General features: G+C 46.7%; 1 protein-coding gene across 1 annotated transcript in view; it reads right to left on the bottom strand.

Annotated features, from left to right (window-relative positions):
- LOC310853635 (receptor-type tyrosine-protein phosphatase zeta-like) overlaps positions 1-14557 on the bottom strand; it is a 74243-nt gene that overhangs the window by 11871 nt on the left and 47815 nt on the right. The window contains exons 8-22 of the mRNA XM_083758026.1: positions 13881-14031; positions 13494-13687; positions 12789-12915; positions 12124-12173; positions 10365-10850; positions 8793-8973; positions 8404-8559; positions 4757-4904; positions 4009-4100; positions 3719-3804; positions 2749-2769; positions 1982-2078; positions 1162-1244; positions 770-904; positions 273-404 (exon numbers count right to left, since the gene is read on the bottom strand). Coding sequence (XP_083614152.1) covers positions 273-404; positions 770-904; positions 1162-1244; positions 1982-2078; positions 2749-2769; positions 3719-3804; positions 4009-4100; positions 4757-4904; positions 8404-8559; positions 8793-8973; positions 10365-10850; positions 12124-12173; positions 12789-12915; positions 13494-13687; positions 13881-14031 — 2139 coding nt within the window. The remainder of the gene's footprint in view (positions 1-272; positions 405-769; positions 905-1161; positions 1245-1981; positions 2079-2748; positions 2770-3718; positions 3805-4008; positions 4101-4756; positions 4905-8403; positions 8560-8792; positions 8974-10364; positions 10851-12123; positions 12174-12788; positions 12916-13493; positions 13688-13880; positions 14032-14557) is intronic.

Consider the following 14557-nt stretch of genomic DNA (forward strand, 5'->3'; position numbering starts at 1 on the left):
GACAGCAGCGCAGCAGTATCAGTGTGCAGCAGCAGGCAAGCAGGAGGAGCAGTGCAGACTTCCAGTTTAAATAGCCGGCAGGAAGATGGAATGAGCGTGTGATTGAATGAGAGAATCATGTGAATGAGAACGTGACGCTGAGGCGGCCAAATGAACAGCCGTCGGCAACTGCACTGAGTTTCCTGACCGAACTTGCTCTGCGCATGTCTGTGACAGACACGATGTTCATGTAGGTGGTATACCTTACTGAGATGTTGATGTAGGTGGTATACCTTATTGCTGACATGTCGGACAGTAAAGGTCCTCAGCGTGTAGTAGGCCAGGGTCTTGGTGCTTTTCAGTGTCACCTGGTATGGACCATAATCCATCTGGTTCTCTTCTGGCCAGTACTGGTCACATTTGGTCTGAAACAACACACGACGAAAACAGTCAACTCTACTACAATTTATTTCGGGGCTGATACCGATACCTTATATGGATACAGGGCCCTAGAAGTATATGTTCCTACCCTGCCTTTCTCCTTGAGGTTAGTGATCATGACTAAGAAGTACAGGGACGTGCAGAGAATGCTAGAGAGGCAGGGGCTGAAATTCTCTAAAAGGGCACTTTTGGACAGAACGCGTTGCGGCGTGACGCGTCGACAGCTTGTAGATCAGCTATTTTCGGGGCGCGACCCACACTCTTTAGCTACTGAAGGCATACAACATGGTATTTCTACACAGACGACAAATTCACTTTGAGTTTGGTGATCATAGAAGTATGTTCCTACCCGGCCTTTCTCCTTGAGGTTAGTGATCATAATGATGACTCCGACGTTTTGCTGCCACACCATCCTCCAGAAGTCCTCCCTGACGGCCCTCAGTGGACCCTGAGCAGCAATGTAGGCCCTGGGACACTGGTAGCCCTGAGCATGAGCAGGAGAGAGCAACACATACTCAGCAGTGTCTTTTGAGTCAAATAATTTTTTTGGGTATTGTGATTAAGGAGGGTGGTTGATATCCCTGCACCTCTAATTATTAATTTATGTTTGATAACATCACAATTTAACAATTTACTTTTTTTCTTTTTACAAATCAACCTTCTAAATGTGTCTGTTTTGAGCTACGATGGATGACACTCAACATTAAGGTTTCCAAAAAAAAACAACAACTAATTAATTACATCAACAAAGTTGGCGTTGATGTAGTCCGTGGTGTTTCCATCTCTGTCCAGACTGTGGCAAAGCTTCACACGGCTGTGGTCATCTGCATGAAACAAGAACCACAAAGGTTCATTATTATTAGTATTAAAATAATAATAATGAGTACGGTACAGTATAAAAGAATAAAAAGGAGTAATAAATAATAATAGAACGTGTTTAATACAGTAATATCAGCTTACGAGATGTTAATTGAAAGCTAAGTTAGAATTTAAAGATAATTAAAGATATGATGAAGAAAACGTTATTGTCCATTAACACAAACATAAAATGCCATTGACAATGAATGGAGAGTCTGAGCAAATGGGCTGTCGGGATGTCAGTGGAAACCCTTGGCCAATAAGGGACCACCATTCTTGGTGACGTAACTAAGACACGTTTCAAGGTTGCTATAAGGTCAATAATTGATTAGAGCCCTTCACTTCACACAGGTGTGATTTGTTTCGGTTCTACTTTCCTTTTTATGACCTTGATGGGGGTTGGGGCCCGGGGGGGCGGGGATATGTGTGTGTGTGTGTGTGTGTGTGTGTGTGTGTGTGTGTGTGTGTGTGTGTGTGTGTGTGTGTGTGTGTGTGTGTGTGTGTGTGTGTTTGTTAGGCTGCGCAACAGTGACACTTGGTTGTGAAAACCAACCAAACGCTATTTCCGTGCTCGGACAGACCGAGGGACCAAGGCAGGGACCCAGGCAGGGACACACAATGTTCCGTAATGGAGTGGCTGCACCACTCAATAATTAAAAGGCCAGTATATGTTGACGTATCGGTTAATAAAAGCTTCACCTACAGGCCAGTATGTTGATGTATCGGTTCTTGCTCTTGTTGTCGGGGTGGTTGGAGCAGTCCGTGGTGATGGCCATGTCCACCGTGCACGCCTGCACCTCCTGAAACACAAAGACAGCACAACGACGTCCATCAGCAAACGATGCAAGGCCCCCTTCTCACCCCCTCTCCCATGTCCTCCGAGGGCCCAGGAGGTCTTGGGCTTCTCCCCCCTCTCCCATGTCCCCTGGTGTATAACCTCCAACAGCGGCCTCAGACACGTCCTATCAACATAGGTTGAACATGGGTTCAGTGGGCCAATAGCTCTCAGTTACAAATGGAAAAATAAATAAAAAATGCATGCACGCACACACACACACACACACACAGACACACACACACACACACACACAGACACACACACACACACACACTAGACAGTAGACAATGACAGCAGCGTTTAAGCATTTCAAAAAGTCTCACTCCACAAAGACAGGAAATCAAAATGAAATCACGTCATGTTGACAATGCAAAACTATTACAGAGTTGATCATGCTCTGACATTCATAACGTTACGATGTGAATGATGACTGACAATATTGTAATATTACAGACACAAGATCAGTGCAGTTGCTGACGGTTGCGTAGCAGCATCATTGGCAAAGAATAATAATAATCTGGAGGATCTATAAGAGACAAAAAAAAAACTTTCTTAATCCCAAAACTAAAAGGTATAGGAGGAAAAAAAAGTCAACTGTACATGAATACCAAAGGGGATTATAGGTGTCTTACCTCATAAGAATCTTTGACAATCTAATGGAGGATGGTAGGGATGCAGAAAGCACAGAGATGGTGTGGGGAAGGAGGGGGGTGGGGGAAGGATGACAGACAGACAGACAGACAGACAGACAGACAGACAGACAGGCAGACAGACAGACAGACAGACAGACAGACAGACAGACAGACAGACAGACAGACAGACAGACAGACAGACAGACAGACAGACAGACAGACAGACAGACAGACAGACAGACAGAGGAGTCAGTGCAGGTACAGGATCATGGGCTGTAGATACACACAGAGATGTGGGTCTAAGAGGGAATACACATAGGCTACATGTCTCTTTTTAAATATAATAATGGGAAAGAAATTGATGGTACCTATTTATTGCAGAAACCATTTTAAATTGAGCTGACTGTCTGGCAGCAGTATGATGAAATGATCCCTGTGCGATCACTAACTATGCATGATGTTAATTGAGACGTGGTGGGGAGCATTAAGGTGCTGTAGGTTGACCTAAGTTTTCTGAAAAACTTCAAATATTTATATAGCAGCATTATTTGTAATTTTTGAATACTGTACATACTGTACAGAACCCAAAATTGGGTTCCCGGGCCTGAGGGGGCAAAACACCAAAAGGGGTTCCCGCCCAGAATGGGTTAAGTACCAGGTCTTATGACTTAACTTAAGACATGGATGCATGGCCAATGCCAGTTTGGTTATTTTGAGTGGTCAAATCGCATTAGTCACGCCTCCGTATCTAAACTTAAGTCATAAGACCTGGTACTTAAGACACGCAAAATAGGGCCCTCTTGAGAGTCAGTGGAACTCAGAGACAGTACGTGTACAAATGTAACCACAAATGCAGGAGTTACAAATGTACGAATGAACACTGAGCTTTTTACTGGTTTACTGGTTTGTGTCTCAGACCAGTCGCAGCGACTGTGGAAGGTGAGAGGGAACAGAGTGTTACGTCACGTACCTCGAACTCCTTGGAGAAGGTGTTGGTGACATGGAGCTCCATCACATGCTTCACAAACTGTTTGACCGTCAGTGGCTCGTGGCCATCTGAAACAGGCCATAGAGACGATGTGAGTGTGTGTGTGTGTGCGTGCGTGTGAGTGCGTGCGTGCGTGCGTGCGTGCGTGCGTGCGTGCGTGCGTGCGTGCGTGCGTGCGTGCGTGCGTGCGAGCGAGCGTGTGAGTGAGTGAGAGTGCGTGTATGCATGCATACGTGATGGCGTGCGTGTGCAGTTGCGCACACGTGTGTTACCTGTGGCCAGCAGCACAGGTGTGGACGGAGGTGAGATGACTTTAGGTGACATGGTGTCCTCTGGGTAGAAGTTGGCTGTTTGGAAACAATTCCTGTAATCGCATGCACGCACGCACATGCACACGCACACGCCCGCACACACACACACACACACACACACACACACACACACACACACACACACACACACACACACACAAAGGAGATGCATACAAGGACACAAATGTCATAGGTTACATTCACAAAATCATGGCATGTGTTTTCATGGTACAATAGGCAAGTCACTCAGTACTCTATCTATGGGTATAAGTAAGATTATGGGTAAGTGTAGCAGCGTCTCCGGCATATATTGGGCAATTATAGCAGAGACACTACAATACTTTGCCAGCCTTTTTGCCTCCTTTTTGGCATCCCAAGTTGTTGGAACCCTCTAACAACCAGTCTGTGGGTATGCCCTAGCCTAGGCTGTCAAATATATAAAAACAAATAGTCTGCACCTATAGGCCAGCTCTGAGATGGTATACTGTATGTAGGAGTCGTTGGTATTTAATAACCTTGGTCATTCGTCTCTAGGCTGTGGTCAAAGGTGCAGGCTATCACTAATACAGACAGACACTTCCCTGGACTCTTCATCAATCACAACGTGGTGTGTGTGTGTGTGTGTGTGTGTGTGTGTGTGTGTGTGTGTGTGTGTGTGTGTGTGTGTGTGTGTGTGTGTGTGTGTGTGTGTGTGTGTGTGTGTGTGTACCTCCAGTAGATCAGTATTCCCACCAGCACCATTAGACAGAAGACGGTGAGAGTGGACACCACAGCCAGAGGGACCACCGTCCTCTTCTCCGTCTCCACCCGTCCAACCCAACCCACCCTGGACTCATGGCTGCTGTTACTGCTGCCATCTAGTGTGGTGGGAGGTGGTGGAGAGACACAAAGAGACAGAGAGACAGAGACAGAGACAGAGACAGAGAGAGAGAGAGAGAGAGATAGAGAGAGAGAGATTTGAGATTTGGGAGAGAATAAATCAGTGGGTTTGTGTGTAAAGTAACTCATAATCACCAACGAATGTGTTGCAATACATCCCTCTTAACAAGCAATTTAATGTTAAAATAAAGTGTTATTGTTCCTGAAAAAAGAAAAAGAAAAACCCAGATACTACAAAATAGATCCTCTCACCCTTTAACCGCTTCAAACGTCTATACAACCAGAGTTGCAACTGGTTTCGGTAGAGAGCTGCGACGCATTGTGAGCTTGTAGATCTGCTATTTTCAAAAGACGCTTAAACATTTAGAAAACCTGAAATGGCACATTCTGCATAATGACTACTTTCACCTTTAGTACTTTAAGTCCATTTTGATGCCGATACTTTTGTAACAGACAGAGCAGTTCTACATGGAAGTATTGATACTATTACAGAGTTGTAACTTATACCTGTCTTCAGATCCTCCATGGGGCCTCTGTTGTTGCCGCTGTGCGTCTGCGTGAGCACCACGCCACCAGAGGGAGTCTGCGTGAGCAGAGGGACCACCATGCCACCAGAGGGCATCGGTGTGGGAGGAGGACCACCAGAGACTGCACCCTCTGTGAGGGGGCGCTCCGAGCCGCCGCCCACAACTACACCTTCATCACCAGCACCACCACCACCACCACCACCATCACCACCATCATCATTATGATCGCCATCGCTACCTGTGCGTCTGTGAGTCTCCCCAACACTGTTTTCAACATGTGGCTCTGAAGTGGCATTGACCGCGATGAGACCTTCTTTAGACCTTCTATTACCATATTCACCTCTAACGCTCTCTACTTCTACTTCTCTGCTGTCCTCGAGGTCAGTGACGTGCAGTTCCGCTTCATAAGTACTCTCCTTCCTAACGTCCTGCAGACGGTCCCCATCTACGGTTCGATCTACGTCGACTTTACCGTTTCCGTTCCCATCGTCGGCCAAAACCCCCGCGTGGCTGTCTTTGCCGCTCACGTCTCCTTCGTCATCTCCCTCTCCACTTCTCTCTCTCGTACCGACAAACGACCGCTTGTCCTCGTTCTGCGTTTTGACGTCCCTCGTCGCATCTGCTGCGTCGTCTCCGGAACCGCTGGATTCCTCCGGCCAGCTGGTGGCTGCGGTTGTGACCTCGGTCCTAACCATAAAATGGACATCTTCATCGTTAGAGGGAGCGTCCTCGGTCTCATCGCTCGACTCACCCTCGGTCTCGCTTCTCGTCCAAAAGTCAGTCAGAATGTCCGTGACGAATCCATCGTCGTTCCATCCCCTGTTGCTCTTCGACTCGCCCGCCGCAGGCTCACTCTCTGCGTAGCCTCCTCTGTGGCTTTGCGTTTCACCGTTGGTTTCGGCGGCCGTCTCGCTTCTTGTCACCGGGTGACGGTCAGCGTATATTGTCAGCCAAGACACTTTGTCCCAATCATGACCGAGGCTGTCGCTGTACATACCAGAGCCCGAGTAGCTGCCGTCCGTCTGTCCGTCCGTGCTGCTTTCCCACGAATAATGGGGAAAAGAAGGTCTTACGGTATTCAACGGAGAGGTGGAGAGAGACTCACTGTAGGTGGGAGAGTGCTGTTCGGCATGTGTTTTAGCTCCGTCTTCTTCATGGAGAACATTTAGGCGTGAAATACCCAACCTATTCCGAGAGGGTGGTGAAGAAAGGTTCGTGCCACTGCTGTCACTTTGACTGACAGAGGTGCTTGATGCACCCGAATTTCCCCAGGTGACACTCAGCTCCTCGTCAGAAGGAGGGTCAGGCCTGGCTGACACTCCTCCCCCAGCAGGAAACCGATTTGGGGCATTAGAGCGTCGTGTCAAGTCACTGAAATCTCGTTCCCGCGAGGCGGAGCGTTCACCCGAGAGCCTGTCGTGAAGCTGAACAGTAACGTTGCTCGTTCCATCTCCAGGCGAGACTACAGTAGGATGGAGGCCGCCGACGGATTCCTCAAACGGAGAGGGAGATCTATTTAACATCCCCTCTGTCAAGAACCCTTCCTCTGAGAGTGGTCCGACGGATCGGTCCAGAGATGTTCCCTGGGACTTGGGCGAAGGTTTTCTCGCTAGAAGGAAATTCATGGCAAAGTTTTGAATCACAAGTACGAACCCAGAGGAGCCTTTGTATTTATGCGACAACCATTACTTAAAGGTTTAATGACGTTCATTTAAATTTTTCGTTTTTCTTTTAGGTTTTATGACCTCAATTACACAACTTTGGACATTCAGTGGATTTTCTGTGGTCTGGGGATTTCTCTGTGAGTTCTGAAGCCCTTTGGGCTGCAGTGAAAACAGGCAAAATCCCTCAACAGTGACATCTGCTGGCAAATTGTTATATGGGATTTGTGGACAGTTACATCACAGTCCACACCACAGGCAAATCGGAGCACTTGTTTGAGCCAGAAAACCCCAGACCACAGAGAATCTACTGAATGTTAAAAGTTCAGGTTTTTTGGGTGCAATTGAGCTCAGAAAACCTACAAAATTAAGAAAACTTACAAATGTCACCAGACCTTTAAAAATTACACACAGGTATACAGTATAGAGTGGTTACTGTGTGTAATATCTCAGGTTTATTGTTGTCGTTAAGAAGATGTTAAGTCCCAAATCACAAGTAGAGTGAAGTGGTGTAGAAACAGCTCATCATTTTCCATCCATCCATCGATGATGACAAAATGAAGGGAGAGCTCTTTGGAGCTTTGAAGAGTGAAATAACCATCCACCAGCAGAGTGATCGTCATAGCCATAATAACCATCCAGCAGCAGAAAGACCAGAACGATGCAAAGAGAGGAAGCCAGGATTGGGAAGTAGCTTTCTGAGAAGCACGGCTTGCTGTTAAACAGTTTAACCGCCAGAGGGCAGGCTCGAGCTGCAGAGGAGAATGCAGCTGAAGGCAGAGAGGAGTCACAGCAGTAGAAGCAGCTCTACTGAACTCAGACAGAACAGTGAATGCAAAACAACAACGTCTCAGTGGAGCTTTGAAGCGTGAAAGTTCATCATAGCCTCAACGGAGACCAGCACAAGCTCCGAGAACACGCCGGCCATGCAGCCACTAAGTCAGAACCGCCACCTCAATCAATCACCCGCCATCACAGCACCTTCAACTTCCTCATCACCATCACCATGATCATCACCACCACCAACACCACCACCACCCATCTCATCAGAATCAATAGTCACCACTGTCGTTGCAGAAATTGTAGCAGAAATTCACAAAGCGTTCCTCCACATTCTGTGAATTCAGCTATTTTCTGACACCAGTTTTTAATTGTTGTTTTAATAGTCTTAGTTTTAGTCATCATGGCTAAATTGTTTACTTTGTTTTTATTTTGTTTTCGTCAGTGAAAAAGGGTCGACGGAACATTTTTCGTCAACATGCACTGGTGTCAACTCTCGTCGCTCCTACCGTAGAACATGGGCTGCGTGGTGGTGGGGGAGGAGGAGGAGGAGGTTTTGTAGGCCATGCTGGAGAGGGTGTTGCTGGGTGTTGTAGTCCTTATTGCCATCATAGAGGAGATGGAAACGTTGGATACGGAGGACAACCCCATGTCCATGTCGTCATCTGAGGGACAAAATATACACGTTGAGACAGACAACAAAATATACCTCCTATGACGGATTTCTTTTTATGCAATTACTAAATCGCCGCTGTCGTACTCAGGAGCGGCGGTGCTCGTTCATGACCGTCACGCACGCACACGCACACACGCACGCACACACACGTTTTTTTGTTTTTTGTAGTTGAGAGATGTGTTCAAGCTCCCTTCATTCATTCTCACAGGCATGCACGCTAACCTGGCAAAGCAGCAGCAGCAGCAGCAGCAGTGGTGGCGGTGGTGGTGGAGGCTTCAAAGCCAGTGGTGCCCAGCACGTCTTCATAGTAGAGGTCAGCAACAGGAGGGGTGTAGGGGTCAGACACCACAGTGGGCAACAGGTCTGTCTCTGTGGTCTGGTCTGAGCCGTCAGGTCCACTGACCTGCATGATGATGACACACATAGCATCAGAGGAGTACTTTCACAACAAAAAAAAAGGTTTCATATACAATGGGATTTGGGCTGCCAGTCGAAGTCAACCCTTGCGAGAGGAAAACTCATATGGTATGTGACGTGGTCGTTAAGTAGCCTGGTTAATAAACCAGACTAATATCGCACGGATCCGCGGGATATTAGTCTGGGGAGGCTCAGCTTGGATTTCATTTCCAGGGAAACATTTTCTCTTTGACGCAATTGGTCAGAGCTACTGTCAGTCAAAGGTCTCAAGCATTGAACGTCACTGTACCAAAGCCCGCCCATATTGCATACCGTGTCCCTATTGGGCGCACACGTTCTCGTGTGTAGAAAATGGGCGTACAATTGAGCCTCTCCAGACCGAAATCCGCCGGTAGGCAATTTTTTTTGCCAACGGCTGATTCGGTCTGGTTTATTAACCAGGCTAGTCGTTAAGTAGATCAGAGGCATGTTCCTGCCATATACTAACATCAACATGATCTAACTCTAACTACAAATAAATTAATGTTGGGTAACATAGCTCAATTACAACAGGAATGGTGAAAATGTGAACAGAGGAAACTGTTCTAGAATGGATGGATTCAACCGAAACACACACACAAATATAATGAGCGTGACTGATTACCAGTGGTGGAAAGTAACTAAGTATTAAGTACATTTACTACTGTACTTAAGTAATATTCTGAGGTATTTCAAATGTCTAATACCTTTGCTTCTACTCCACTACATCTCAGAGGCAAATATTGTAGGCCTACTTTCACTCCACTACAATTATTTGAAAACGTTATTTTTGTATTATTACAAAACATACCTTAACTACTTCAACCTTATACACATTTCGGCCATTTGAAAATAGCCGATCATCTACAAGCTTACAGGCGAGGCATTGTGAGCTATTTTCAAAAGAAGATTATACATTAGAAAATGTGTATGTTTACTTTTGGTACTTTATATTTTGAAGCCAATACTTTAGTACTTTTACTAAAGTAAATGTTGAACTCTGGACTGAGAACTGCAGACTCACTCCCAACCAGACTCAGTCCCAATATTCTGCTGTAGTCTGAAAACCCAACTCTTCAGACTCCATCTTGGCCCGTAGCACTTGCCCTAGCCTTTACAGGCATATGCAAAGGCTCAACTTATGTAACTTAGATAGTATTTTATGTAGACATAGCACTCTATAGTATATATGCATACAGGTAGTTTCATTATATTGATATTCCACTGTTACGTTCTTAGTTTACGTATGATTCATTATAACAATTTGTTATGTATATACCTCAATTGTAAATTGCAGTATTGATACTTTCACTTAAGTAAAAACTTTGAGTACAAATAAAAACGAGTGCGACTGCTCACCTGCTGCGGCAGCGCCGCCAACGAGGCCTCTTCCGTGATTCGCCGACGAGCTCCCGGCGACTGCGTGGTAGTGGTGGGCGGGGCGAAGGGAAACAGGAAGCCTGGCTGCTCCGACTGGGCCACCCAGATGGAGGCGCCATCAGACGTAGCGTCTGACGGCCGGCGCGGCAGCGCGCCACTCTTCCGGTTCTCCTCGTCTATCCGGTTCTTCTCGTCCAGAGCTCCGCTCCGCTCCGGCTTGAGCCGCGGTTTCTTCCCCGGCGGTGTCATCTTCTTCTTGGTGTTCTGATTCAGACGTGCGTTGGGCTCCAGGGTGGTCTTAGGGGGAGAGGAGGAGGAGGAGCCAGGGCCGAACTGGACCGGGAGGTTCTGGTTCTGACCCGCTATGGGTTGGTTCTGGTACACTCTGGTCTGCTCCGGTGGGACCTCCTCCACTGGGCTCTGGTCATCCACCTGGTTCAGAATATCCGACTTCTTCTCCCATTTCTTCTCGGACAGAAACACGCGATAATTGGCAGTAATTAATAGTGCGCGACTGATTTAATAGGCCTAATTAAACCCACTTCAAGTTCATACATTGGCACCCTGCCGGCAAAAAGAAAAGGCTTCTATTGTACAGTGGCTAGAAATAGTACTCAGCCCTGCTTGACTGCTCTGGTGCGACAGAATAAATTCAGAATAATGAAGCTTTTAGAGAGCGTGGGGATCTAATCTAAGGACGCTAATTAGTCATGTTCACACAGTGGTTCTCAACCAGTGGTCGGGGGACCACCAGTGGTCCTTGAGGGGGTTCCAGGTAGTCCCCAGCTAAATGATGGAGAGTTGCTAACCAAATGGAGCCTTATAGATCTTTTAACTCTTGAGGGTGTAAAATGAAACCAAATGGACAAATGGTCCATTTGGTTTAATTTTACACTCTCAAGAGTTCAATTATTGTTAAACATCTCATTCTGCCTTAGTTAATTTCCTAAAAGTCTACAAAAGACTAGAGAATGTAGAAGAATTGTTATTTTGACGTTTGCTTGTTATCTCTCCTAATGGTATACCAGCATCGTTACAGCATTGGAATTGTTGACAAAATCTTATCTAACGATAACAGAATATTGAGGCTAAAATGGCCCTTCGCTAAACCCAACCCCAAAAAGCGATTGTCCAATGCAAATCCAAATAGTTTAGCAACCGTTGCTATGCAGGACAAGCTTTCGCCACCTCATAGCTGTCAGTGTTATTTTGCATTGGCTGTGTTGTTGAACACATACACAGCTTAATGTCGAGAAAGTTACATGACTGAGCCTCCCAGCTGATGGCAATAATACTAATGAACGTAGTCATACCGTGCAACATGAAAACTCCTGTTGGACGGTCGTTTAAAGTTGATGTTGGATACTGTTTCTCCCTCATCGTATTCCTCGTATTCCTAGTTTATTGAAATATGTCATGCACATATTCCCAGTGCATACAGCTACTGCAGGCCCGGTTGACTAGATTTAGAAGACATTTTGAAGGTTTTGCTACTGAAATGATCCATTATTTATTATGGAGAAATCCCATCATTTAACATGCATCTCTATGGGGGAGAAGGACAGTTTGACCTCTCTCCTCGCTGCTAACGTGCCTATTGGACAGGTTGGGGAGGGACTTAGCGAAGGGTCAATTGAGTCTAAAAGTGATCAAATGGTAAAGGGTTGAAAACCACTGGTGTATATAGATGGCTCTACATCTGCTTTGTTCTCACGTCACAGCCAGATGGAACTCTCACCTCCTCCTGGTCATCTTCTGAATTCATGTCCACGTCGTCTGAATCACTCTCTGGAGACAACAGACATACACAATTAACCAGGTAAAGAACGAAAAGCAGGTGTGCTTCCTCTGGAAACTGCCCTTGGTTAATAAGGCAGTGGGTGCTCAGCTTGAAATATAACTTGACTCATAAACCAGCAAAGTGGAAAAATAAACGACTGGCTAAGATGCAATATCTCATATTTTATTGAGAACGCTGACGCGCTTCGGCAAACAGCCTTCTTCAGAGCAGATTAATAAACAATTAACAACCTGCTGTCTCTGTTTTGGGCAGGTCATTACAGGCCACATTGTCAGAAATTGTCAACAGCAATCGTCAAACATTATCACGGATTTTCACAAATTGTCAAAAACAGCAGATTTACAAGCTCACACCGTACGTGTCTTTGTTTTTCTGTGTCGGAGTGAAAACTACAGCAATAAGGCTGACTTTGAGGGCAGATTCACACTATGGACTCGGGACCACTTGGCAGTTGGCAGATGTTGTGGTAGTGTGAACGCTGCGTAGCGTTCCCGGGAGCAGATCACCCAACCGTTCCCGGGACCAAATGGGGAGGTAGTCTCGGGACTGATTGAAGTGTACTGAATGCAGTGCGTGTGTGTGTGCGTGCGTGCGTGCGTTACCAGGCTCTTCCAGGGGCATGTCCACTATGATCTGGTCACTCCATCGTCCTGTGAGGCCGTTGGTACAAACCGCCACCACCTGCACTACATAACTGCTGTTGGCCAGCAGCCCGGAGACCATGGCACCCTACACACACATGCAGACGCACGCGCGTGCGCGCACACACACACACACACACACACACACACACACACACACACACACACACACACACACACACACACACACACACACACACACACACACACACACACACAGATGATGCGTGACCTTCAGTGACGCATCATCAGGTCAGGATTGATCTGTGTTATCAATGAATCAGCAGCAGCCTGTGATGTGATGTAATGGATGGATGGATCGTATACGGTGGTGTTTCACTCTAGGAAGAGTGGAACTCTGACAGTGTTCACCGGTCCATTTGGTTCCATTTGAACAGACAGAAGTATGTTATACTTTAGCTATTGATTTTTTGAAAAATGTGTCGCAAATCTTTGAATATATACTTTCAGAGCGACCGTTTTTAACTCAAATCTTTGCTTCTGGGGGGGTCCCTGGAACAACATATTTTCAGAAGGGAGGTCGGCGGCCAATTACATATTTTTGGGGGTCCTTGACATGAAAATGTTTTGAGAACCACTGACATAGAAACATGGGTTTTTCAGAAACAGACCTCAGTCCTAAATGGGTTAAGAGCTGTACCGTACCACATCCTGGTCCCCGTCGGTGCGGTACTCCTGCCTGAGCGCCGTGGCCGCTGGTCCCTGCATGCTCTGGTAGGTCACCGTGTACCAGTTGATGGTGGTGTCGTCGTAGACCACACGGGGGCGCTCCCACGTCACCACGATAGTGCTGTCGTTCTGGGAGTCCGCCTGCACGTTCTCTGGCTCCGAGCTGCAGGCTGAGTGAGAGAGAGAGAGAGAGAGAGAGAGAGTAGTATAGGGAATTATTGGAGTATGTAAGTGAGTCTGCAGTGGTGGAAATTAATTAAAGGACAACTTTGGGGGGGTGGGGGTTTCAACCAAGGTTCATGTTTTAGGTTGTCCTAATTTTCAAATTATATTGTTTGTGAACAAAACGAGAACAACACTCACTGGGCGTGAGCAGTTCCTCGACGCCGGTGTAGGAGGAGAACACCTGGCCCATGAACTGCTGCTGCTGCCGTCTGAAGTTGTTCTGGAGGTAGTCTGTGAGCATCACGTAGCCCGCCTGCTCCAACGTCATCACCTCACAGAACACCTCCAGCTGGAGAGGCACACACGCACGCACACACACACACACACACACACACACACACACACACACACACACACACACACACACACACACACACACACACACACACACACACACACACACACACACTTGACATTAAGTAATTGGGTGTAATGAGAACATTGTCAATGGTGTGTAAAACAGAAAATCTAAAATGTGCCACACGGACAAGACCAAGTCTTTGCCACGGACACATTGGTGAGTGGTGACCCATGCATGACATAGAGAGATACTGTGTATGCTTCCATTGTGTTGTGAGCTTGAAGATCTGCTGTTTTTCGGCATGAATCAGGCTATACAATGAATGTAGAATCCTGTGTATGATTGGCAGAGAGAATGGTGAATAAGAGAGAGCGAGAGAGCGAGAGAGCGAGACAGACAGACAGACAGACAGACAGACAGACAGACAGACAGACAGACAGACAGACAGACAGACAGACAGACAGACAGACAGACAGACAGACAGACAGACAGACAGACAGACAGACAGACAGAC

The sequence above is a fragment of the Protomyctophum parallelum genome, assembly GCF_964188405.1.
Source record: "Protomyctophum parallelum genome assembly, chromosome: 22".
Classification (NCBI taxonomy): Eukaryota; Metazoa; Chordata; class Actinopteri; order Myctophiformes; family Myctophidae; genus Protomyctophum; species Protomyctophum parallelum.